We start from the raw sequence: 25,888 nt of genomic DNA on the forward strand, positions 1-25,888 counted from the left end.
GTGCGAAGTATGAACAGCACTTAGCAGTGAAAATGAAACCGAAAGTGTGCACTTCATTTAAATGATCATATCGCATTTTAGAGTTATGATTAAGACAAGCATTTGATGTTTTTTCTTTTATAGTGAACACACAGTTGTGCATGAAAATAAAAGTTTACAGTGTCAGTATATCTACTCTAGCCTATATATTGTTTAATATAATCTGATAATGGCAAATGTCTGATTTTACCAGTGAATAAAATTGTCTAATATGAAAGATTGCAAGCATATATATATAAGTAGAATAGAATTATTTATAGAAGCCAGTAGACCTACACATAATATTATTATCGATGTTGTGCCATATGTTTGTTTTTACCATACCTTTATTTTAAATCTACAGAATTATGAGAAAATTGTGATCTTTATTTTAAGCAACAAAAAAAAAAAATCGCGATTCTCATTTTAGCCAGAATCGTGCAGCTCTAATATTAATATTCAAAAAGAAAGACCCGCACCCAACTCAATATGCCATTTCAGTTGGGAAGCACATCAATATACTGACATAAAAGTCTTCAGGTTCATGCTGACTTTAATTATGTTATCATTAATCCATCCAGGTCTTGCTAGCCTGGATGTGCTTTAAATTTATACATCAGTAGGCATGGGATGAAAACAGTTTTCAAGATATACTCCAGTTTGGAAAAGTCAAGGTTTTAAAACAGTTAAAATAAGGTAAGTGCAATATTTTATTATTTATGTTTTTTTTAAAGTCAACAGAATCTCCAGCAGAAACAAAATATCCAAAGATGAAGTTTAAAAATGTAAAGAAATCTGTGAGTTTGAAAAAAATTAACACAGCAAAAGTCAATGATTCGTTTGAATTCTTCAGCCTGACATGTTTACTGCACCAAAAATCATTAAATGTTTTTTGGAAATAATTTAAATTGTGTTCAAAGGTGAAAAAATATTTAGTTTTTTTACCCAGACATTTAAAATGAATATTTTAAAGCAGTAATCACGATACCGTGATATCGTAAAACTGTGATTTTTTTTATCCAAGGTTATCATACCGTCAGAATCTTATACCAGCCCATGCCTAAACAACAGTAGTATTGGATATGTTAAAGTTTATAACAGAAAATAAATGTTCAATTAGAGAAGTCACAGGACATCTTAAAAACTAGACTGATCACTTCATTTGTATGTTATCCACAAATGGCGATTGATTGTCGCATGACTCTGACAGAAGGTCAATGGACGCCAATGCTGTAATAATGTGATTGTTTATGAATGTGATTTAGTTATGAAAGGTACACATGATCTACTTTCTCCATTGGCCATTAGCCACAGTCTCTCTAATTCAGCTCATATCTGCTGTAGAGTGGTAAAATAAAGTGACATTGAAAGCTGTGTGTGTAGAATACAGTACTTTTAGTTGTTTTCGTGGACTGGGACTGCTTTGACAACACACTCATCTGTGTCCAAAACTTCTCAAAGGAACACAAAGAACAAAACCTTTCCATTTTTAACCCGTTAACTTACATTTACAGAAAAGGTCTTCGAATGTCTTTGGTTGAGTTGTGTTCCTGACACACCAATTTTACAAACTGAGCTTCTGTTGTAATGATAACCCATAAACAAAAGGTCAACCAGGCAGTTACGATGCCAGTTGAAGGGTTAAGTGTGTACTTGTGTAACTACACTCTTAAATAAAATCATTTGTTTTGTTTTTTTATTGATACACCAGCAAACCGATGACACATTCATGGCAGAATTAAGGAGAAAGTTCAGCACAAACCTGAAAACTCATGTACTCACACTTGTTTCACAGCCTAATCCCCCATTCACACGGGGCGTCAGCGTCAATGCTTTCCATTCACTTTGAACAGGTGACGTCAAGCATTGCCGAACTGCATTGTGGATCCATCAGCGCCGCTTCAGAGGCGTTGCTCGCGGCAGAAGTTGGGATTAGCTCAACTTTAAGCGCTGACGGAAGCGTCAGCCAATCAGATCGCTGTATGCAAATACACCAGCTAGACAGTGGCCTATTGCTGACTGAATTTCATTGGCTGACGCTGCTATGACGATCGCTTCAGCCCCAACTTCAGACACGCCTTCAGTCAAGCGTTGACGCTGAAGCCCCGTGTGAATGGGGCGTAAGTTTCTTTTTTTCTTTTAAACACAAAATAAGTTGTTTTGCAGACAGTTGGACAACTGTAAACTTCCACAGTACTTGTTTTTCCTACTATGCAAGTCAATAGCCACAGCTTTCAGTTTTCTCAAAATTACTTTCTTGTGTTCACAAAAAAGTGAGACCCATACAGGTTTGAAAACACTGGTAAAAAAGTAAATATATTTCCATTTATGCGTGACTATTGCTTTAGTGCAAGCGTAAATAAACCAAAAACCTGTCTTTTTGTGCAATTCCAGCATGATAAGCACACTCATACGGTTATAAAACACATCCAAAGCTACAAATATCAATAATGCACTTACAGCAACCACAGTTTTTTCAAATGTGTGTGTACTTGTTTTTATATCCCAGCGAGGACTTAAACCTGAATTCACACAGACTCATGGGGACTTGTGTCACCTTGGGGACCAAAATTGAGGTCCCCATGGGTAAACATGCTCAAAAATAACACAGAATGAAGTATTTTTTCCATTGAGGGTTTGGTTTAGGGGTTGGGTAGATTAAGGTTAAGTTGGTTTTATGTTCACTTATTTGTTCATTTTTGAACAGTGACACGGTGTCTATATTGTTTATCATTACGCTACTTTGAATATTCGGTCTGAAATCGGAAATAAGTATGACTTAAAACTAACTTTACCTCTTTTTAAATGCCTGTGAACACTTGCACTTTGATAGTCATTGGCTGCTAATGTAATTTCACTATTTAGAATCCTTTTCAGAAATTATATTATTTAAAAAAAGTCCAAATGTGCAAATATGAAACCAACTTCAACACACAGAGAAAGAATATATAAGTTGTGTATAATTAAAACACCATAACATCATTAAGGTAAAGTTGGTTTTATATTTGCACATTCGTTCAGTTACAACTTGTGACACACACCCTATATAGTTTACCATGGTACTCTGAATATTCTGTCTGAAATCACATGCAAGTATGACTTGAAAACAACATTAGCACTATTGACAATGTTAGATAGTCATTGGCTGCTAATATGATTTCACTATTTAGAATTTGCAAACAATACTAAGATTATACTATTAAGGAGAAAATCTGAATGTGTGAATATAAAACCAACTTTACCCCAATCATTACGTCTATGAAAGTCCCCATATGGATATAGGAACAAGTCAGTGTGAGAAATAAATCAGAGTAGCGTTTTTGTCTCGTGTGTGTGTGTGTGTGTGTGTGTGTGTAGCAGAGAGCACATCTGGACTGAAGCTCTGCCGACACAAACTAAAAAAAAGCTCGCAGCGAAGATGGCGCCGCGTCATCCAGTTTATTGCGTATTCATGTGCATTCACGTAAAGCCAACACCACCAGAGAAAAAACACTTTAAACACACAACGAGGTCGACACACACACACACACAGTGATGTGCTGGGGTGTGACACATACACAGCTGTGATCGCGCGCCAGCCACGCGGGCACTCTCTGCATTAGGGCACGTGCCGCTGAATTTTACCGAACAAAAACACGTTAACGTGATTACCACGGCCTTCGGCAGCTCCTGCACCGGTTAATGCCGTGTACCGTCCAGAGGACAGGTAAACACGAGTGAAGCGCTGCCTAAACACACAGACAGCACTGAACGCTGTAAACATCACGACTGGAGATTACAGCGTTACATAAAGACGCCATATGGGATTTGACACGGGCTGCAGAGAATGTGTCCATATGTTACGCACACACACATAGAGAGCCAACGATATTCAAAACAACACAGCGACGCGATTAACAACACACGGCAGACTAAATCATCACAACGCGATTCATTCAGTGCGACTCGCAGAGATCATATTCAGCAGCACAAATGCATATGTTCGAGTATTAACATTTCAGTTATATCCTGAAAGAAGAGAGACTTTAGACTAACGGCTCATCATAAAGTTCTCCTCTGCGGTTCGGTTCAGCTCCACGCGGATTCATCTTTAAAACATGCACACAAATCCTGATGCTGTGACTGAAAGCAGCCGTTAACTGCCGTACCTTATTCCGTCTAGAGGTGATCAGCGAATCGTTCGGGACGCGGTCTCCGGTAATAGAGCCTCCAACAGCCTCACAAAACGTAAAATTGAAATTCCCACACCGAAATCTTTCTGGGAGAAAAGCCAACGTAGTGAAACATGCGAACCCCTCCCCTCGATGCTCGCGCTGAAACCCGCCCCGCGTCACGATTGGCTGACGACTCTCAAACTCGGAAGGAGATTAGTGGAAGTGGGTGTCAGTCTGAAATACTCGTCTTCTATTGGTGAACTCGGAGAGTGGTTTATAATAAGGATGTTGACTACCGAACTGCGGACAAAAGGAACCGCAGCGAAGAGTGTTGACTTTCAGAGAAATAGCGCCCACTGGTGGATCAAACTAGCAGGACAGAGCAGATTAAAGGGATAGTTCACACAAAGGTTTACTATTTACGTACCCTCAAGTGGTTCCAAACTTGTACGAGTTTCTTTTTTTCTGTTAAAGGATGCTAACTGGTCACAATTGACTGGTTTTTAGATGTTTGTTTGTCCTACTATGTAAGTCAGTGGTCACTGGTTTCTTTTTAATTTTGTTTTATTCTGTGACAAATGAACGGTTAGTAAATGAGGACATAATTTGCAGTTTTCCCTGCTAAAAAATCCAGCTTAAACCAGCCTAGGCTGGTTGGCTGGTTTTAGCTGGTCGACCAGGCTGGTTTTAGAGGGGTTTTGGCCATTTCCAGGCTGGTTTCCAGCCATTTCCAGCCTGGTCTTAGCTGGTCAGGCTGGAAAATGACCAGCTAAATCCAGCTAAAACCAGCTTGACCAGCCTGGTTTAAGCTGGACATAGCTGGTTTTGGCTGGGCTCCCAGCCTGCTAGGCTGGTCAAGCTGGTTTTAGCTGGATTTAGCTGGTCATTTTCCAGCCTGACCAGCTAAGACCAGGCTGGAAATGGCTGGAAACCAGCCTGAAAATGGCCAAAACCCCTCTAAAACCAGCCTGATTGACCAGCTAAAACCAGCCAACCAGCCTAGGCTGGTTTAAGCTGGATTTTTCAACAGGGTTGAGTTAACTCTAAGGGTGCTTTCACACTTGGGACACGATTGTTTGGTCCGAACCCAAGATTGATTATACCCCCTTGTGTTTACACCATCCAAACCCAGGTCAAAGTCTCATTAAAGCAAGTAATTTCACTCGGCGGCCATCTTTGAAACGCCTCTCTGGCAGTTTGCTTGGGCTGAATAGGGAAACATAAAATTTTCCAAAACTTTTTGCCAAGCTCACGATTGCATCACATATTTGAAATATCTAATAAAATTAAACAACAAATGTCTGATCAGTTTTGTTTTTAAACCTTTGAATCAAACAAAATCTGCATATTTTCAGGTTGCCTGAGCTAATGCGCATACACACTGGAAAGGAACGAGATCACGACACCAACCTCATTTATGGACGTTCAAAAAACACTATCATCCTCTGGATAATGATCGTCTGATTGCGCGGCTCTTCTGGTCTTGATGGCGAATCTCCTCCAGAAAAGACAGCCACTCTTCATTTATAAGTTTGTGGACGTTTGAGTAGTTTCTGTCATGTGATGTGTCTTTGTCAGGATGAACTGTACCTCGCGTTCGTTTCATACAGATTACAAAACCAGAAAACTTTTGTTTTCAAGTGTAGTCTGTTCATTTAAAAGTCCAGATTTTGAGATTTATGTGGATATATTTCTGTGAAGCAAGTATTCTGTGATATTCCAGTGTGTTTGTTGACCACAGAAACTGTCGTTAAAGCACACGTCTGGTTCGAGCTTCTCCCCTAGAGAAATGCCTGTCAATAGCAATCCCTGATTGGCTCCTGTACTTGTAGGCGGATGTTCATTCGCCATATTAACGTTACACTTTTCCCCATTCAAAACTATACTAGGGACATGTCAACGAGCACACACCAACATGGGGTGTACATGCAAACTCCACACAGAAACGCCAACTGACCCAGCGGGGACTCGAACCAGCGACTTTCTTGCTGTGAGGCGACAGCGCTACCCACTGTGTCACCCTATACCCTTCAGCATTACTCCGCCCACACAGAGTGACAGCATATCAATAATATCATATCAAATATTGCAGCTGTTGGACAACATAATGTACTTCAAAGGCGAGAATGTAGTTGTTTAGACTGCAGCTAAGGAGTTTATTTATAAAGACAGTGCCTATTTTAAATATTTATAATTGCGGAGATACAACGCGTTGGCATCCATCAGCCTGTCATACTGAGCAGAGCAAAGATGGTTGACGTCAGTGGCGTAGCGGATGGGCCCGCAGGGGGGGCCCGCGTGATTAGAGGGCCCCACGTCGTCGCGATTTTCAATAATTGAAAATTCGGCAACCGCAATAATAAAACTCTTGGGAACAACTGTGGTCGAAACCAAAGTTCACAGGTCTGTGTTCTCTGAACTCCTCTCAAGTGGTGGACTACTTCATTCTGATTGCTGGCCGCCAAACCGCGTCATAGCTCATACCATAAAGTTGACTTGATTTCAACTCTCCTCGACACCCACACAGGAAAAGATGCGCCACGCTGTTCCTCGCCGCCGGTTCTCATTAAAAATGAATGACTTCTGGCTACTTTGACGCTTTTGCCGCTTTCGGTTTGTGATCGCTCCTCAATTTGTGAAGGCTTCCCCACGTTGTCGCTCCACCCCACCTCCCTTCCCCGCTCCTCAATTTGTGAAGGCTTCCCCGCGTTGTCGCTCCACCCCGCCCCCTTTCCCGCTCCTCAGTTTGTGATCGCTCCCTAGTTTGTGATCGCTCCTCAGTTTGTGATGGCTTCCCCGCGTTGTCGCTCCACCCCGCCTCCCTTCCCCGCTCCTCAATTTGTGATCGCTTTCCCGCGTTGCCCCCCCCTCAACTGGGCACCCCGTCAGTGATCCCTGCAGGGGGGCCTCCACATTTTGCGCTACGCGACTGGTTGACGTCTTGAATACTGTGCCGAATATTTGCTAAAGTGGCTCACATATGTCTTAAGATAACTGGGCCACATTTGCCATATCTTCTCTGGGCCACTATAGGCTAACAGCCACATTTACCAGAGTTTACTGTGCCAAATATTTGCCAAAGTGGCCCAAATATGTTTTTAAATAACTGGGCCATATTTAACATATCTTCTCTGGGCCGCTTTAGGCTCACAGCAGCATTAGCCAGAGCTAACTGTGCCAAATATTTGCCAAAGTGGCCCACATATGTCTTAAGATAACTGGGTCACATTTGCATTATCTTCTCTGGGCCACTATAGGCTAACGGCTGCATTAGCCTGAGTTTACTGTGCCAAATATTTGCCAAAAATGGCCCACATATGTTTTTAAAAAACTAGGCCACATTTGCCATATCTTCTCTGGGCCGCTGAAGGCTCACAGCCGCAATAGCCAGAGCTATATGTGCCAAATATTTACCAAAAGTGGCCCACATATGTCTTAAGATAACTGGGCCACATTTGCCATATCTTCTCTGGGCCACTATAGGCTAACGGCTGCATTAGCCAGAGTTTACTGTGCTGAATATTTGCCAAAGTGACCCACATATGTTTTAGAATAACTGGGTCACATTTGCCATATCTTCTCTGGGCCACTTTAGGCTCACAGCAGCATTAGCCAGAGCTAACTGTGCCAAATATTTGCCAAAAGTGGCCCACATATGTCTTAAGATAACTGGGCCACATTTGCAATATCTTCTCTGGGCCACTATAGGCTAACGGCTGCATTAGCCAAAGTTTACTGTGCTGAATATTTGCCAAAAGTGGCCCACATATGTTTTTAAAAAACTAGGCCACATTTGCCATATCTTCTCTGGGCCGCTGAAGGCTCACAGCCGCAATAGCCAGAGCTATATGTGCCAAATATTTACCAAAAGTGGCCCACAAATGTCTTAAGATAACTGGGCCACATTTGCCATATCTTCTCTGGGCCACTATAGGCTAACAGTCGCATTTACCAGAGTTTACTGTGCCAAATATTTGCCAAAGTGGCCCAATTATGTTTTAAAATAACTGGGCCACATTTGACATATCTTCTTTGGGCCGGTTTAGGCTCACAGCAGCATTAGCCATAGCTCACTGTGCTAAATATTTGCCAAATTGGCCCACATATTTCTTAAGATAGCTGGGCCACATTTCCACCTACACGTGTGAGCTACTTTAGGTTTAGACCAAGATTACTCTTAAATGACTATGCCACATTTTTGCCAACTGTGGCCCACATTTGTCCTCCATCATTTGGGCCAAATTGATCATTTTCCACATGGGCCACATTAGGCTCACATTCTGATTACATTTTGCCATAAGTGCCAAATCTTTGCCCTTTGCCATTGTACAGGTGGGCCACTTCAGGCTCACATTAATTTTGTCTGGGCCGAAGGAAGACCACCAGTACCGCATAACTGCCTAAAGTGGCCCACATTCGTATGCTATCTGGGTCAGCAACCATTTTCAAGAGATCTGAGTTAAACTGGTGTTTGAGTTGGTCTGATGAACACTCTGTGATGTCTGAACACTGACTCCATCAGCTCTTACACTCATGATGCTGTCCTGCACTGCTGTGTTGTGAGGAGCGCCTACAGAAGTGGTTACAGGACTGTTTTCTGACATTCAGACTCATTCAGGAGGCTTCGGGATCAGGATTGTGTTTAAAGTGTGTGCCAGAGGAAAACTCAACACTCACCGGACGATGAACAGACGTCCAGAGGAGGATATGGCCGGAATCCATCCACACAGGGTGTGTGTGTGTGTGTGTGTGTATGTGTGTGTGTGGCAGGAAAGAGAGAAAGAAGATAAAAGTGAATTTCTGTACAGTAACAACAGGACAACACTGTGTGTGTGTGTGTGTGTGTGTGTGTGTGTGTGTGTATGAATAAATGTGTATGTGTGCGTGTATAGTTGAGTATACTTGTCTGTGCTCACCCGTGTGTGTGTACCCGAGTATGGCTGTGTGTGTACCTGTCTGTGTGTGTATCCAAGTATGCATATAAGTGTGTAAACCTGTGTGTGTTTGTGTATACCTGTGTGTATGTATGTGTGTGTTTGCATACCTTTGGTTGTGTGTGCGCGTGTGTGTGTGTGTGTGTACACTTGAGTGCTTGTGTGTGTATATACCTATGTATACATGTCTCTGTGTGTCTGTGAATACCCGTGTATGTGTGCGTCTGTTGTGAGTACCTGTGTGTGTGTGTCTGTGTGTGAATAGCTGTGCATGTTGTGTATACTTGTGTGTCTGTGTTCACCTGTGTGTGTGTTTACCTGAGTGTGCCTGCGTGTGTATACCTGTGTGTGTGTGTGTATACCTGTGTGTGTATACCTGTGTATGCGTATACCTGTGTGTGTGTGTGAAGACACGTGGGTGTCTAGTTGTATCTAAGTTGTATCTGTGTGTGTGTGTGTGTGTGTATATACATATCTGTGTGTGAGTGTGTGTCTGAGTATGTGAATATGCCTGCATGTGTGTGTGGGTCTGTGTGTGTGTGTGAGTGAAAACCTGTGTATGATTGCAAGTGTAGTTGTTATACCTCTGTGTGTGTGTGTGTGTGTGTGTGTACCAGTATGTGTGTGTATTTACCTGTGTGTGTGTACGTACAAGTGCGTATGTGTGTGTGTGTGTGTGTTAGTGTCTCTGTGCACACATGTGTGTGTGTACCTGTGCTCTGCTCTCTCTCTCTCTGTTCTCCAGTAATGGATGCTGTCTGTCTGTTTCTCCTCTTCTTCTTCTGTGTCTCCTCCTCTTCTTCTTCTTCCTCTTCTTCTTCTTCTGCTCTACAGTGTGTGTTTCCGGCGGCGAGCGCTGACGTTTCTGCTGAAAGCCCAGAGCATGACTGTACAGATTTCACACAGGATTACAGCACAAGATTTATCACAATCCTCCACCTGGCCCACACACCTTCAACCAAACACACACACACACACAGAGAGATCTCGAAAGCGAAGGCTGTTTCTGACTCGACAGGTGAAGGTTCAGTTCAGAGTGGGATAATTAAAGCCTGCGGGATAAAGATAGAGCGCTGCTGAGGGGACGCCTGAACAGTGCACGCACACAGGGTTAATGTTAATGGGGATTTGTGATGGAGAGAGGATACAGTGACTGTGATGCTGTCAAAGCCTCTTGATGCTAAGTTTGGCCTCAGTCACACACTGTACACAGGAACACACACACACACACACACACACTGTACACAGGATTAAACCATTAAGCTACTGACAGGAAGAGAACAGGTATTGTTTATTTGTGAACAGGATCGTTTTCAACATGACAACATTCATTCATTCATTTTCTTTTCGGCTTAGTGCCTTTATTAATCAGGGGTTGCCACAGCAGAATGAACCGCCAACTTATCCAGAACACATTTTTCGCAGGGGATGCCCTTTCAGCCACATCTCTGGGGAACATCCATACACTCTCATTCACACTCATACACTACGGACAATTTAGCCTACCCAAATCACCTGTACCGCATGTCTTTGGACTGTGGGGGAAACCGGAGCACCCGGAGGAAACCCACGCGAAGGCAGGGAGAACATGCAAACTCCACACAGAAATGGCAACTGAGCCAGCCGAGGCTCGAACCAGCGACCTTCTTGCTGTGAGGTGACAGAACTACCTACTGGACCACCGCATATAATCAGTAAATTGTAATCAGTTGTTCGACTGTTCTCAATAGACTTATACATACAGTTGACACCAGAAGTTTACATACACTCTAATAAAAGGAATAACCAGTTTTTTTAAAAATGTCTGATGGTAAATCAAACTAAACATTTACTATTTTAGATCTGTTAGGATTACCTAAATGATTTACATTTGCTAAATGCCAGAATAAAAATTAATAATAATTTCTAGACAGTCAAAAGTTTACACACATTTCCTTGGTATTTTTATTTAGCTTTGCTTTTAAACTGTATAACTTTGGTAAGATATTTTGGGTCTCCTTCCACAAGCTTCTCAGAATAGTTTGCTGGAATTTTGGCCCATTCCTTCTGACAGAATTGATGTAACTGAGTCAGACTTGTAGGTTGTCTTGCTCGCACAAGCTTTGTCAACTCTGCCCACACATTTTCTATAGGATTGAGATCAGGGCTTTGTGATGGCCACTCCAAAACATTCCCTCTGTTGTCCTTATAGCACATTTGAACTCATTTGGCAGTGTGCTGAGGGTCATGGTCTGCTTGGAAGACTCATTTGTGGTCAAGTTTTAATGTCCTGGCTGATGTCTTGAGATGTTGCTTCAGTATTTCTCCATAATGTTCTTTCTTCATGATGCCATCTATGCTGTGAAGTGGACCAGTCCCTCCTGCAGCAAAACAGCCCCACAACATGATGCTGCCGCCCCCATACTTTACAGTTGGGATGGTTTTTCTAGGCTTGTAAGCTTTCCCATTTGTCCTCCAAATGTAACACTGCTCATTATGCCCAAACAGTTCAATCTTAGCTCCATCAGAGCACAGGACATGTCTCCAAACATGAGTCTCTTTCCAGTGTGATTCAGCTAATGGTAATCTGACTTTGTTGTTGATTCTGGCTTGTTGATTTCCCCATATTGTCACACAAGGAAGCAGTGTGTTTGAGCTTTTCCTTTAATACTATTCTACAGCTGTGCCTCACATTAACTCAAATGTTGTTAATTAGCCAATCAGAAACGTCCAAAACCTTGACATCATCATCTGAGCTTTTTCAGAGGCAGAATAATCTGATTGTATGTAAACTTGACCTTTAAGAAGTTACAACAATTTCCCAAAGAAATATCTCTCTCTTTTTTTAAATGGTTATGTGCCTTTTTATACAGTGTATGTAAACTTCTGCTTTCAACTGTAGTTGCACAGTAAAAAATATCCATAAGTTAAGAGTGTTTAACAGGGATTCATGGATCAATTATGTGTAAGAATTGCATAATGGGATCTTGACCTTAAAATTTCAAATGTTGAAAAAATGACTTTTGTAAACAAAGTGTAGTTAGTTAGTTTAAAGTGTTATATTGATGGTACAAAGGCCTGGTAATGAACAGTCATATTTTCTCTGGGCCACTTGAGGCTCACAGTCGCATTAGCCAGAGCTTACTGTGCCAAATATTTTTCAAAACATATCTTTTAGGACCACTTTAACACATGTGAGCCGCTTTAGGTTTAGACCCAGATTACCCTTAAATGACTTGGCCACTATTTTGCCAACTGTGGCCCACATTTGTCCTCCATCATTTGAGGCCGAACTGATCATTTTCCACATGGGCCACATTAGGCTCATATTCAGAAATTCAGATAAATCTTTACCTTAAATAGCCCATATATGAATTTGAATCTTTGGTTCCCCTTTGCCATTGTACAGATGGGCCACTTCAGGCTCACATTCATTTTATCTGGACCGAAGGAAGACCACCAGTGCCGCATAACTGCCTAAAGTGGCCAACATTCGTATGCTATCTGGGTTTAAACTACTAAAACGTCAACAAAAGTGTCTTTGTTAAACTGTAGAGTGGAATTAATATAATAAAAAGTAACAAAATATGTTATTAAACATCCTTTACAGCATTAAAATAAAGCCGATAGAGTGTGTGGTTATCCAGTCTGAAAGCGTCACATGACAATCAAGACTTTCCTTAAATATTAGCTCTGAAAAAAAAAAACAGCAGACACAGAACTGAAGCTCTGTAATCGGTTGTTGGTACTAAAGAAAAAGGTTTTTCTATCTTTGTTCTGCAGCAAACAGCACATTCATTACAGACAATAGTGTGAAACTGAAGCCATGACCCCGTTAAACCCACCTCAGACTGCAGATCTCAGGTAAACATCAGGACACCAGCCGCGGGATCACCTTCTTTACACCTGTTTGCTGTCCCAGTTCACGACTCGCGCCCTCCGCAGCCTGAAACCCAAGCGCTGGTCTAGAGTTACAGAAAACAAACGAGGGTGTGAGCGAGAAGCTGAACACAGCCGATAATGCACAACAATACAGGCTCTATCAGAATATCAGACTGTACTTCTGCCCACCGCATTTGTGGAAGTGGAAATAATCAGTCAATAGAAGAAGAGCTTTCACAGACAGCATTACAGCACTAAATAAGCATGTAGACAAGTTTCTGTTAATGTCTTTGTGCTCTTCTGAAAGCATTTCTGTTGTTTTTCTGTTTATCTAATGGCTGAACGTCTGGATATAGTGGTGCTTGCTCAAGAATCTTTAAAAGGATAGTTCACCAAAAATGACAATTTCATCTGAAACGTACAAAACAAGGTACCCTAAATAAAATATTCCAGATTCACAAAACATAGACAGTTCCCTATAGCAGATTAATCATCTGAAACGTACAATAAAATGCATTCTGAGTAACATATTTGAGATTCACAAAATGTAGACAGCGCCCTCTAGTGGATTAGTCATCTGGAACATACAATAAAATTCACTCTAAGTAACATAGGCTGCGTCCGAAACCGCCTACAACTCAGTAGGTGCTGCATTTGAATTTAAACGTACTACTCGGCCGTATGAATGTGAAAAGTATGAATGGAATTCGGACGTACTACATCCGCCATTTTGTCATGGTCACGTGACCTACCTGCGTCAGTTGCGTCGCCTCACATTCATGAATTCTCTCACAGGGCATTATGGGATAGCGCAGCGTGCATGGGATGCGCACTTCAGAATCTCGCCAGAAATAGTAAGTCATCTGGGTACTTCTCGCATACTGATTTTCGAATTCTATGAATTCGAACATACTACTCGGCTCGCATACTGATTTTAGCGTACTATATAGTATGGAAGTATGCGGTTTCGGACGCAGCCATAGTTAAGGTTTGCAAAGTGAAGAAAGCAACCTCTGGTGGATTGTCATCTGAAACATACAGCAAAACGTACCCTAAGTAACATGTTTTAGATTTGAAAAAAGTAAACAGCACGCTCTAATGGATTTTCATCTGAAACGAACGATAAAATGCTCGCAAAATATTGTATTTGAGATTTGCAAAATGTAGGATGTCTTCTGGTGGATTTGTCATCTGAAACGCTCAATAAAACATTCCCTAACTAATGCATTTCATATTCGCAAAATGTAGACACTGCCCTCTAGTGGATTTGTCATCTGTAACGTACAATCAAAATGCACCCTAAGCAATATATTTCAGATTTGCAAAATGTAGACAGTGCCCTCTAGTACATTTGTCATCTGAAACATGCAATAAAATGCACTCTAAGTAACGTATTTCATATTCACAAAATGTAGACAGCGCCCTCTAGTGCATTTGTCATGTAAAGAATAAAATAAAATGCACACTGAGTAACGCACTTGAGATTTGCAAAATGTAGACAGCGTCCTCTAGTGGATTTGTGACATAAAACATACAACAAAACATAGACTAAAAAACCTATTCAGATTTACAAAAATGTAGACAGTAACCTCTATTAGGATTGTCGTCTGAAACATGCAATAAAATGCACTCTAAGTAACGTATTTGACATTTGCAAAATGTAAACAAAATATCCTCTGGTGGATTTGCCATCTGAAATGTACAATAAAACATACTCTAAGTAACATATTTCAAATTCATAAAAATGCAGACAGTGCCCTCTAGTGGATTTGTAACATAAAACATACAACATAACATAGCCTAAATGGCCTATTTCAGATTTACAAAAATGTAGACAGCGCCATCTAGTAGATTTGTCGACTGAAACAAAAAATAAAATGCACATTAAGTAACTCATTTGAGATTCACAAAATGTAGCCTAAATGGCCTATTTCAGATTTACAAAAATGTAGACAGCACCCTCTAGTGGATTTGTCATCTGAAACGTACAATAAACCTTACCCAAGTAATATATTTTACCTATATTGTAAATGGCATATAAAGAACGGCAGTCCTGAAGTGGCCTATAACTGGATTAAAGACAAGGACCACACATGGGAATCTCAGCCAATTTATCACACTTAACTGGCTCTGAACTGGGCCAAAAACAGGTTTATTATTGGTATAGATTATCAGCTATAAGTTTAAACTTTAACCAGAAACACAACCTGTCCCTTTGTAAGAGTATGTAACAAGTTGTTTTGCAAAAAAGGTTTGACAATAAAGCTGTATCATATCATATAGTATGTTTTAGGCTTCCATACTTGACAGACTCTTATTTAAAATGGAAAATACCAGTGTACATCATTAAAAACATGTCATTTTATGTTCCACTAAAGATACTCGAACTACAAACCAAGCGTGTACACGACAGACGCTTCAGTCAAGTTTTAAAACTCGCTTCAAAATATTAACGTCACCCTTATTTTTCGGAACGCTTTCTTCTCGTGTACCACATGTCCCCTCTGACTTCCCGTTCCCCATGTGTGTCGTATTGTTATGTTGGGGCTGTTGTAAACACTGTCGGAGTACAATATATTTCGCTTAGCGAGGTAAACAGCACTTTTTTAGCGTTTTAGAAGACCAAGAGCACGAATAACGCTCACAATACCGCGACGTCGTCACACTGCCAGCACTAGTTACTAGTGTTTGGGCTAGAGATGATCAGTCGCCATTTTTTGCGCGCTCAACCGCTAGTGCGCCTGTGGAGGGTGTTTAATACTGACGTGCCCTCAGTAGTGACTGAGTGCAGGAAGGTGAATGCACGTGTGTTCTGCCAGTCATATCAGAGCAAGTGCTTACTGAGTGTGCAGTTTAACATGGAGCACAACAACAACAATACTACTGTCTGCACTACAGCAGATAAGTGCACTAAACAACAGAAGAGCAAGAGTAAGTTACGTTATTATTATTATTATTATTAACAGTAATAACGGGATACATAAAGCATGTAATTTGTACTAATATTATGTGCCTTGAATACATATTCATGCTAGAGCACAGCTACAGAATGTAACAAGAGTTTAGAAATCAGTACTAAGAAGTGTGCACACTACATGTGCTTAATTCCAGCTTTCACTTCAACAATACATAGCCCAATTGATTAACAGCCTACATATCATAATACATTGAGGTAGAGTTGGTTTATAATCACACAATTGTTGAGTGACACGCTCCCTATATAGTTTACCATGGGGTATTGAATATTTGGTCTGTAATAGCGTGCAAGTATGACTTTAAAAAACAACATTAGCACTGTTTAATTGATCGTAAACCATAGCATACTTTGATAGTCATTGACTGATTTTATGATTTGCCTATTTAGAATTTCTGAAATTATATTATCAAGGAGAAAGTCCAAATGGGCAAATATAAAACCAAGTTTACCCCAATTAATAAAACTACTAATAATTTAATAATGACTTGATAGAGCTGCAGCAAATTGCATTTCTTTTCAGAAGAGTCACTTTTTCTGATTGAAGTAATTTTGTTTTAGAAAGTTTGGTTGTAGGTCTGATTGAACAAGGAAAGTTGATGCAAATAATAAATGCAAATAAATACACCCGTGGGTTATTGTGGAACCACATTTATTGGAAATATCAACTTATAATTGCAGGGAAGAAATCTCCTGTAGTTTTTGTGTTGCACTTTAATAAAAAGTAAAGCCAGAAGTCTAAACCTCACTTTGTTTCTAGTCAAAATATATACAACTTCTTAAATCAAGAAGCAAATGTTTTCAAGTTTTCAGAAATAATGAGTCAAAATTAAGCGAGTTTGTCTTTTAAACAAGCTAAATAATCTATTTATTTTGCAAATTCCATAAAAACATGAAGATTAGGCACAATATATTGTTCAGAGCTGTAATAGTTTATTCTTTAATTAAACGCAAATTTAGCAGAAATGAAAACAGCTGATGGAGTTTAGACTAACCTGCGCATAATTCAGTTGATGGAGTATACACTAACCTGCGCATTATTCAGACACAAGATGGCGCCAAACTGTCAAAAACACAAAGCTGATAAAAACTAAAACAGCTGATGGAGTATACACTAACCTGCGCTTTATTCGGACACAAGATGGCGCCAAACAGTCCTATCCGTGGTGTATAAAAACATGTTTATTCAGTATTTCCCTTAAAATATTAAATTTTTACGTTATTTCCCCCCCAAAAATGTTTTAATATTTCAGTCTTACTGTATTTCTCATTCAATATTTCAGTATAATAGTATATTTCCCATAAACTATTTCATTGTCACTGTATTTTTCATTCAGTATTTCATCATTTCAGTATTTAAGTATTGTGTGGTTGATCTACATGGTAACCCTGCATTAATGTGTTATCTGCATGCACCACACAAACACACACACACACTAAGTCTATTTCATCATTTATCATAAAAGTGGCAGTAATGTCAGTCTCCTGTCCTCATGAGCTCTTCATCTCTGCTCTTTATAGCGCTCAAGAAGGAGAAGAAAGCAAAGAAAGGGCCCAAGAAAGCGTCCGAGAGCAAGCAGATGGGTCAGGAGTCGGAAAATCTGCTGTCAGAGCTTCCCTTTGCAGACGCAGAGCTGGGAGGTGGGTTTACACATGACCATACACTCAATAATTCAAAATACAATCAAAATTATTTACCCTTCAGGGATTTAACTTACTTTTTAAATATGTTTTCAAATGTTTTTAGACACTTTTGGATATTTAGCAGAGCAAAGAATGTCTCACAGTATTTCCTATAATATTTTTCTTCTGGAGAAAGTCTCATTTGTTTTATTTAGGCTAGAATAAAAGCAGTTTTAATTTTTTTTAATACCATTGTAAGGTCAATATTATTAGCCCCCTTAAAGAACATTTGTTTTTCGATTGGCTACAGAACAAATCATTGATAAAATAAATAATAAGGCAAAAGGGGTCCAACCCGGTACTAATAAGGTGTACCTAATAAAGTGGCCGGTGAGTGTATACTATACAAGTAATTTTACATAAAGCAGAACAATATTATGCAAAAGAGGTTCAGATGTGTATTATATATGCTGGACAAGTTGGCGGTTCATTCCGCTGTGGCGACCCCTGATATATAAAGGACTAAGCTGAAGGAAAATGAATGAATTATTGATTGTCAAATGTGGTAAACTGGTGCAAGCATTTGTTAAAGTGGTGAAGGAGTGTGTTTTTTGCTTTTACAGGTGGTCTGTCAAGCCCACTCACCTGTGTGAGGCACACTCAGGAATGCACAGTGTTCTTTATAGATATGTAGTGATTGAAAGAAAGTGTGTGATGCAAAACTGGTGTAAGCATCTGTATAAGCGATGAAGGAGTGTGTTTACCGGTGGTTTGTACAGCACACTTATGTATAAAGGCGTCAGCAATTAATTGCAGCAAGAAAATGAAACCCGAGCATGTCCTACCTGTCAGAGTGTGTCGTGGGCTGCTGTCTTCATCGTCCCGGAGCGGGAATCATCCCGGTGTGAGCGGCCGCTGAGAGAGGGACGATATTCGCTTGCCAAGCGCAGCGTGGATCAGCCTAGCACCGCAGCTGCTCCTGCATTCAAATGCCCCAGCTGGCTACACGCTATGAATAAAACATTTGTGTGCCGCTTTTCGGGTTTCTTGTTTGCGGCGTCTCTCCCAAACAGTTCAGAAACGCTCGTTTGTCAGCGTTCGCTTCCCAATAGCACCAACATTTAGATTTACAGCCTGGCTACTGAACATCCCACTGTTGCTGATTTCATGCAGATGTTTGATTAAAATCCTGGTGATCATGTGCTCCGGCTGATCTTGAGTTTCATGCTGACTGTCTTTAAAGGGACAGTTCACCCCAAAATAAAACACAAAAAATCCACAATACTCGTCCTCCACTTGTTCTTACTTAAACAAGATGTACTGTTGAATATATTAGGACAATATTATTACCCCTCTTTAGCAAAATTCATTTCTACAGAACAAACCACTGTTAATTCATTCATTCATTTTCTTTTCTGCTTAGTCCCTTTAGTAATCCAGGGTCGCCACAGCGGAATGAACCACCAACTTATCCAGCACGTTTCACGCAGTGGATGCCCTTCCAGCCGCAATCCATCTCTGGGAAACACCCATACACACCCATTCACACTCATACACTACTGACAATTTAGCCTACCCAATTCACCTGTACCGCATGTCTTTGGACTATGGGGTAAACCGGAGCACCCGGAGGAAACCCACGCGAACGCAGGGAGAACATGCAAACTCCACACAGAAATGCCAACTGAGCCGAGATTCGAACCAGTGACCTTCTTGCTGTGAGGCGACAGCACAACCTACTCCGCCACTGCATCGCTATTGTTAATTCATTCATTCATTCATTCATTTTCTTTTCGGCTTAGTCCCTTTATTAATCCGGGGTTGCCACAGCGGAATGAACCGCCAACTTATCCACCACATGTTTCACAGAGTGGTTGCTTTACTAAGGCTCAAGTCTTCTGAGGCTCAAGTCATTTATTAAACAAAGACAAGATTAACAGAGCTTGTGCTACTGCAGCAAATTACGTTTTTACTGTTGATATTTGGCACCAATTAACCAGGAAGTGACGATTTTGTTAGCTTTGACTCGTTGGATGGAAATGCTGCTTTATTCGCACGTCTCTTATGCGATATACCAGGTTTGCCTATAAAGTTCGCATTTTTGGATGGAAACAAAGCCAATGTAGCATGCTCAACTAATGTTTACGTCTGTAATGCTTATATTATTTGCTAATTAATAACCACCTCATGTGGAACTCTGAATCTGCTTCTCATTTTGGAGGCTGCTAGTGTCCATCCGATGTTGCATTTCGTCATGGACGCATTCTTTAAGAGTCTTTCTAACTGAATGAATGAAATACGCTGTTTTCCACCAAGGCAACCCGGCTGCTAAAATATAATTGGCTAAACTGCCATTGTGCGGGTTATAGAGACCAAAACAAAGACAGCCGTTCCGGCACAAAACGCACATGTTCAAAGCAGAATATTTGACTTCAGCATTTGTTTTTCAGATAATCAAGAATGTTCACTTAGCATGTTTCTGAAATATCTGCTAACATTTTATGTTTTTTATGCTTTAGAAGATTAAAAACTTACATACAGCACTTTTTTTTTTTTACTTTTTATTTAAGCAACATATTTTTTTCTCCCTTCCCCAACAGTTTTTCCCCTTAGACACGAGGGGATACATAAAATAAATAAAAATAATAATGATTAAATAATAATAATAATAATAATAATAATAATAATAAAATAAATAAATAATTAAAGAAAATCAATTAAAAAATAATAATAAAAATAAAAAGTATTGCCATCATAATTACTTCACAGGAGATACATTTGTACATCAAGTTACATTGTGTTGCATTGTAGTTACATCCAATTACAGTGATGATAAGTAAAGATAATTAAATGTGCATATCTAAAGATGTCATAATACTTTTCCACCCCTTTAGAGAAATATGAGTCTTCATTTGTAGACATGCAGTCATTTTTTCCATTATATAGACCTGTTTCAGTCTCTGAATCTCACTCAGCACTTTTAAAGTAGTCTTTTTTGCAGCGTTGGTCAACATCATGATAAAAGCTTTCACAATTTCAGTTTAATTTTTATTTTATGCCAACCTTTTAAATTCACTTGAGTGTGAGTAAATAATATTTTTGGGTGAACTTGCCCTTTAAGGGGTCACATGATCACATTGTTTACACACATTGGCTTAGTCTACTATAAATAGTGCACAATTCCTGTTTGACTGTGTACTTTTTATTGTAGTTACATTTCTCTGTGTGCTTGCTAGTTTAAATGGCTGAATGTTTGTGTTTTTCAGGCACAGAAAGCAGCGTGAAGAAGAAGAAGCGTAAGAGAGGGGTGAAGGCTGAGGAAGAGGACGCTGGGAGGAAGAAGAAAGAGACGACTCGGCCAAACTACTTTGTGTCTGTGCCGATCACAAACCCACAGGTAAAACACTTAAACTGTTGCACATTCACTGCTGTTTCATAAAGGGGTAGTTCAGCCAGAAATTAAACTTGACTCACCCTTAAATGACTCTAAACTTTGATGAGTTCCTTTCTTCATTTGAACACAAAAAAAGATATTTTAAAGAATGCTCAAAACCTGAAACCACTGACTTCCATAGTAGGAAAAACAAATACCTAGAAATTTTATAATTCAAATTATACCATAAATAATCACAAATGGTATTATCACTTTGTTGACCTTAGTTGCAAAAAAGTCTCTGGTGTCCATAGAGTGTGTATTGAAGTTTCAGCTCAAAGCACCACACAAATAATGTTTAATAACTCTCTGAAACAGTCTGAGTTTCAATAGTCATGTCAAAGCAGTCAGTAAATCAGCATACTATCATCTCAAAAACATAGCAAGAATCAGATGCTTTGTTTCTAGTGAAGATTTAGAGAAACTTGTTCATGCTTTTATCAGCAGCAGGGTGGATTACTGTAATAGACTCTTCACTGGTCTTCCTAAAAAGACAGTCAGACAGTTGCAGCTCATACAGAACGCTGCAGCCAGAATTCTAACCAGAACCAGAAAATCAGAGCACATCACACCTGTCCTCAGGTCTCTACACTGGCTGCCAGTTACATTCAGAATAGATTTTAAAGTATTATTACTGGTCTATAAATCACTAAATGGCCTAGGACCTAAATACATTACAGATATGCTCACTGAATACAAACCTAACAGATCACTCAGATCTTTAGGATCAAATAAACTAGAAGTTCCAAGAGTTCAGTCAAAGCAGGGTGAATCAGCTTTCAGCCACTGCGCCCCTCACTGCTGGAATCAGCTTCCAGAAATGATCAGATGTGCTCCAACATTAGGCACATTCAAATCAAGACTGAAAACACATCTGTTTAGCTGTGCCTTTACTGCATGAGCACTGTGCTGCGTCCGACAGATTGCACTATCATGTTTTTCTCTTCTTCATTCTTTTATATCACATTTTACCTGTTTTTATGTTTTGTTTTGACGCATTTTTATTATTTGTTTTTATTTTTATTTTACTTGTTTCTTTTATTCTTGTTTATGTAAAGCACTTTGAATCGCCATTGTGTATGAAATGTGCTATATAAATAAACTTGCCTTGCCTTGCCTTGAAACTGCCCCTTTTAGGATTTGATCCTTATTGTGGCCTTTTGGTGTCTGTCGCTTTAAATGCAAATGAGATTGTGCTCTTTTTCAGAAGAGGGAGGAGCTACAAATGCCTGTGTGTCAGCATAGTAGCATAGTGGACTTATGCTTATGGTTCTCAAACTTTGGTACGTGTACCACTAGTGGTATGCAGGCTTACTTCTAGTGGTACGCGGAGGATTCACTGAGTAATAAAAGAAAAAATGTATACAATTTTGAAAAATGACCGTATTCTCTTGTTACATCTCGGTCAGTTGAGCGTCAAAATTTAACCCACAGGCTAGAAAATGAGTTAGAACTGCAGCACAACGCGCTCGCGTATTCCAGGCATACCCAGTTGAAAACATCTTAACTTTTTAGAATGCCGCACCGCGAGTCACGTGACAAGAATCAACTGATCAGCTTCATATTTTATATGGAATATAACTTTATTAGACTAATTATCTCAAACACAGAACACCCAAACACTGCCGTGCTTCTTTATTTTCTCCATTAACAGAGCTCATATTAGAGTGCAGCAATGTTGTCAGCTTAACATCCTCTGAGAAAAACAGGTTCCCTCGCAATCTACATACAAGTTAATGTCTAGATTTCAAAAAGTTTTACAAGTACGTCATATGAACATGCAACATATATTTCAAAATCTATCGAAAATTCTATAAATATGATTATGGCTTGTTTTTGAACTGTGCAGTGCTGTAGCTGCTTAATTTGACCAACCTCACTGCTTTATTTCATTACTGGTCATTATGGTGGTACTTGGTGAAAAAAGTTTCAGAACCACTGTCTTATGCTAATGTGGGAGCGTTAGTCACTAGTGGGCGGGGCTTTCCCCCTTTGATGACTCTTACAAAGGGAGAATGTCAATCAAAGTGTTTCTGCAGTTTTTATTAAGTCTGATTATAAATAATACAATTAATTTATGTTTACCAGTAGAAGCTTCTTATATTCACACACGGCTGACACACAACTGTTTAAACCCCTTATAAAAGTGATTTTTGCATAATAGGTCGCCTTTGTGTAACAATACAGTGTGTGCGTGTACGTGTTTTTGTGACATATCAGGACACAAATCTGTATAATGGCATGGGTATGACACAGGTACTACAAAAAAGAGGTGAAATATGAGGACATTGGTGACGTCCTCATTTCTCAAAATGCTTATAAATCCTACAGAATGAGTTTAATTAGAGAGTAAAGCTGCACATAGTCTCCTGTGATGGTTGGGTTTAGGGGTAGGGTGGGGTGAGGGCAATATAATAAAAGGTTTGGACTGTATAAAATGAATGGGAACCTATGTAATGTCCCCACTTTTCACAAAAACAAACGTGTGTGTGTGTGTGTGCGTGCGTGCATGTGTGTGTGTGCGTGCGTGTGTGTGTGTGTGTGTGTGTGTGTGTCAGATCAAGCAGGCAGTGGAGGACGTGCAGAAGCAGGTGTTGATGAAGGACAGTCGTCTGTCGCGGGCGCTCATACCTGTGGACACACTACACATCACGCTACTGGTGACTCACCTGAGCACACAGGACCAGGTGGACCTGTAAGACACACACACACTACACATACCTCTACTGATGATTAAAGCCACACATCAGCAATTTACCTAAAAGAGAAGTGTGTTTGATTTAATATTGATGGGCATGATTATTTATTGATGGTCTTTAACCTCTTAAGGCCCAAGGTGTTTTTTTACATGCATTTTTTATTTCTCTTTGCTATTTGGGCTTATTGGAACCGAATTAGAATAAAACCTAAGTATCATCTTTTGATATGATGTACATTTAAAGGGAAAATGATGTCCATGTATGTGGACTTGTCGTTCGTATTTATATAAAACACTTTTTCCTGACTGTTTTTTAATGCATAAATAACATAGACAGATTTTTTGAACACGTTTTGACTATCCGAGAGAAAAAAAACTAACATTTTTGCCCATTTTGCACAGTTAAAAATAGAGTTTGGGACACTTCATATGCTGCAAAACCGTTGCAGGACGACACTGCATGTCTGTAGCAAAATATAAAACATTGAAAGTATTTTAAATAGCCACTTAAGAGCTGAAATGTGCTGTCCACATATGTGGACACTCAAGCCCTTGGAGGTTAAGTCAGTTTTTAAACTAATTGCAGATCTCTCTAATATCACAGAGCTGATCTCAATGAGAAACTCTTCAGGTCTTTGATGACTGTTGTGTGACGGTCAAGAATAACTGTAGAGCAGGGGTGTCAAACTCAATTCCTGGAGGGCTGAAGCTCTGCACAGTTTAGTTCCAACCCTGCTCCAACACACTTACCTGTAGGTTTCAAACAAGCCTGAAGGACTCAATTAGTTTGATCAGGTGTGTTTAATTAGGGTTGGAACTAAACTGTGCAGAGCTGCGGCCCTTTTGGAACTGAGTTTGACACCTGTGCTGTAGACGTTCAAGAGTTACAGTTAGGTCCATACATGAACACAATGTTGGTGCTATACACCAACACAATGGATTTGGAATGGAATGAACAATGTATGCTTTAACTGCAGACTGTCAGCTTTAATTCTTTGTCGATGTCTATGCTCGATCTTGCAGATTCGCACTCTATAACATCAGAAAGGTCCGACCCTTCCTATCTGAACATGCAGCTCAACTGCTTATTCAAGCTCTTGTTCTCTCCAGACTGGACTATTGCAACTCTCTACTAGCCGGGCTTCCAGCTAACTCTATCAAACCTCTTCAGCTGCTTCAGAACGCAGCAGCACGAGTGGTCTTTAATGAACCTAAAAGAGCACATGTCACTCCGCTGCTCATCCGTTAGCACTGGCTGCCAGTTGCTGCTCGCATCAAATTCAAAGCTCTGATGTTTGCTTACAAAGTGACTTCTGGCTTTGCTGCTTCTTATCTGCTCTCACTTCTGCAGATGTATGTGCCCCCCAGAAACTTGCGTTCTGTGAATGAACGTCGCCTCGTGGCTCCATCCCAAAGAGGGAAGAAATCACTTTCCCGAACTCTCGCATTCAATCTGCCCAGTTGGTGGAATGAACTCCCTAACTGCATCAGAACGGCAGAGTCACTCGCTGTCTTCAAGAAACGACTAAAACCTCAACTATTTAGTCTCCACTTTCCTTCCTAATCTGCAATTCCCTCTCTAGTTCTATCGCTAACTGTACTACAAAAAAAAAAAAGACAAGCGGGAGCTAAAGACAGTTGCAGTATAGGGCTGGTAGAGCACCACCAGGAAAAAAAACCCCAGTGTCTGGTGATGTCTATGTGCTCCAGACTTCAGGCTGTAACTGACTCCAAAGGTTTTGCAACCAAGTATTCAAAAGTGAAACTTTGATTTATGATTATTATTCTGTCCAATTATTTTTGGTCCCTTAACAAGTGGGAGGCACACATGCAAACTGTTGTCATTCCCGCAGCGTTCACCTGATTTGAATGTAAATACCCTCAAATTAAAGCGGACAGTCTGCAGTTGTTTCGTTTCAAATCTATTGTGTTGGTGTATGGAGCCAAAAATATTAGATTTGTGTCGATGCCTAAATATTTATAAACCTAACTGTATTTACACGTTTACCTGTAGATTCACCACAGCCTCGCCGTCATCATGTGATTAAACAGAACATGCTGTGTTTGACAAAAGAACACAAACCCTGACTAGTGTGTGTGTGTGTGTGTGTGTGTGTGTGTGTGTGTGTGTGTGTGTGTGTGTGTGTGCAGTGCTGCCTCTACTCTCTCTGAGCTGGAGTCTCCTCTGAATGC

At 40.1% G+C, this 25,888-nt stretch overlaps 3 protein-coding genes across 14 annotated transcripts in view; 1 reads left to right on the forward strand and 2 right to left on the reverse strand.

The window, feature by feature from the left end:
* Window positions 1-18,747, reverse strand: part of epb41l2 (erythrocyte membrane protein band 4.1-like 2) — a gene marked incomplete at its 5' end in the record, with an annotated part of 141,405 nt that extends 122,658 nt beyond the window's left edge. For 3 of the 11 annotated variants that reach the window (NM_001443351.1, NM_001443350.1, NM_001443345.1), the window contains 3 exon segments: window positions 9,819-9,971; window positions 12,931-13,050; window positions 18,410-18,747. 11 annotated transcript variants of the gene reach the window in all.
* The window catches only part of ppil4 (peptidylprolyl isomerase (cyclophilin)-like 4), an 892,903-nt gene that overhangs the window by 321,078 nt on the left and 545,937 nt on the right, over window positions 1-25,888 (reverse strand). The gene's annotated exons all lie outside the window — the stretch shown is intronic.
* Window positions 15,489-25,888, forward strand: part of akap7 (A-kinase anchoring protein 7) — a gene marked incomplete at its 3' end in the record, with an annotated part of 498,825 nt that continues 488,425 nt past the window's right edge. For both annotated transcript variants that reach the window (NM_001442885.1, NM_001442886.1), the window contains 5 exon segments: window positions 15,489-15,898; window positions 17,463-17,582; window positions 20,831-20,961; window positions 23,556-23,692; window positions 25,847-25,888. The exon segment at window positions 25,847-25,888 is cut by the window's right edge and continues 119 nt beyond it. In NM_001442885.1, the coding sequence (NP_001429814.1) occupies window positions 15,667-15,898; window positions 17,463-17,582; window positions 20,831-20,961; window positions 23,556-23,692; window positions 25,847-25,888 (662 nt within the window). In that variant the 5' untranslated portion in view covers window positions 15,489-15,666.

The sequence above is a fragment of the Danio rerio genome, chromosome 20 (genome assembly GCF_052040795.2).
Source record: "Danio rerio strain M-AB ecotype USA chromosome 20, GRCz13ab, whole genome shotgun sequence".
In the NCBI taxonomy this organism is placed as follows: Eukaryota; Metazoa; Chordata; class Actinopteri; order Cypriniformes; family Danionidae; genus Danio; species Danio rerio.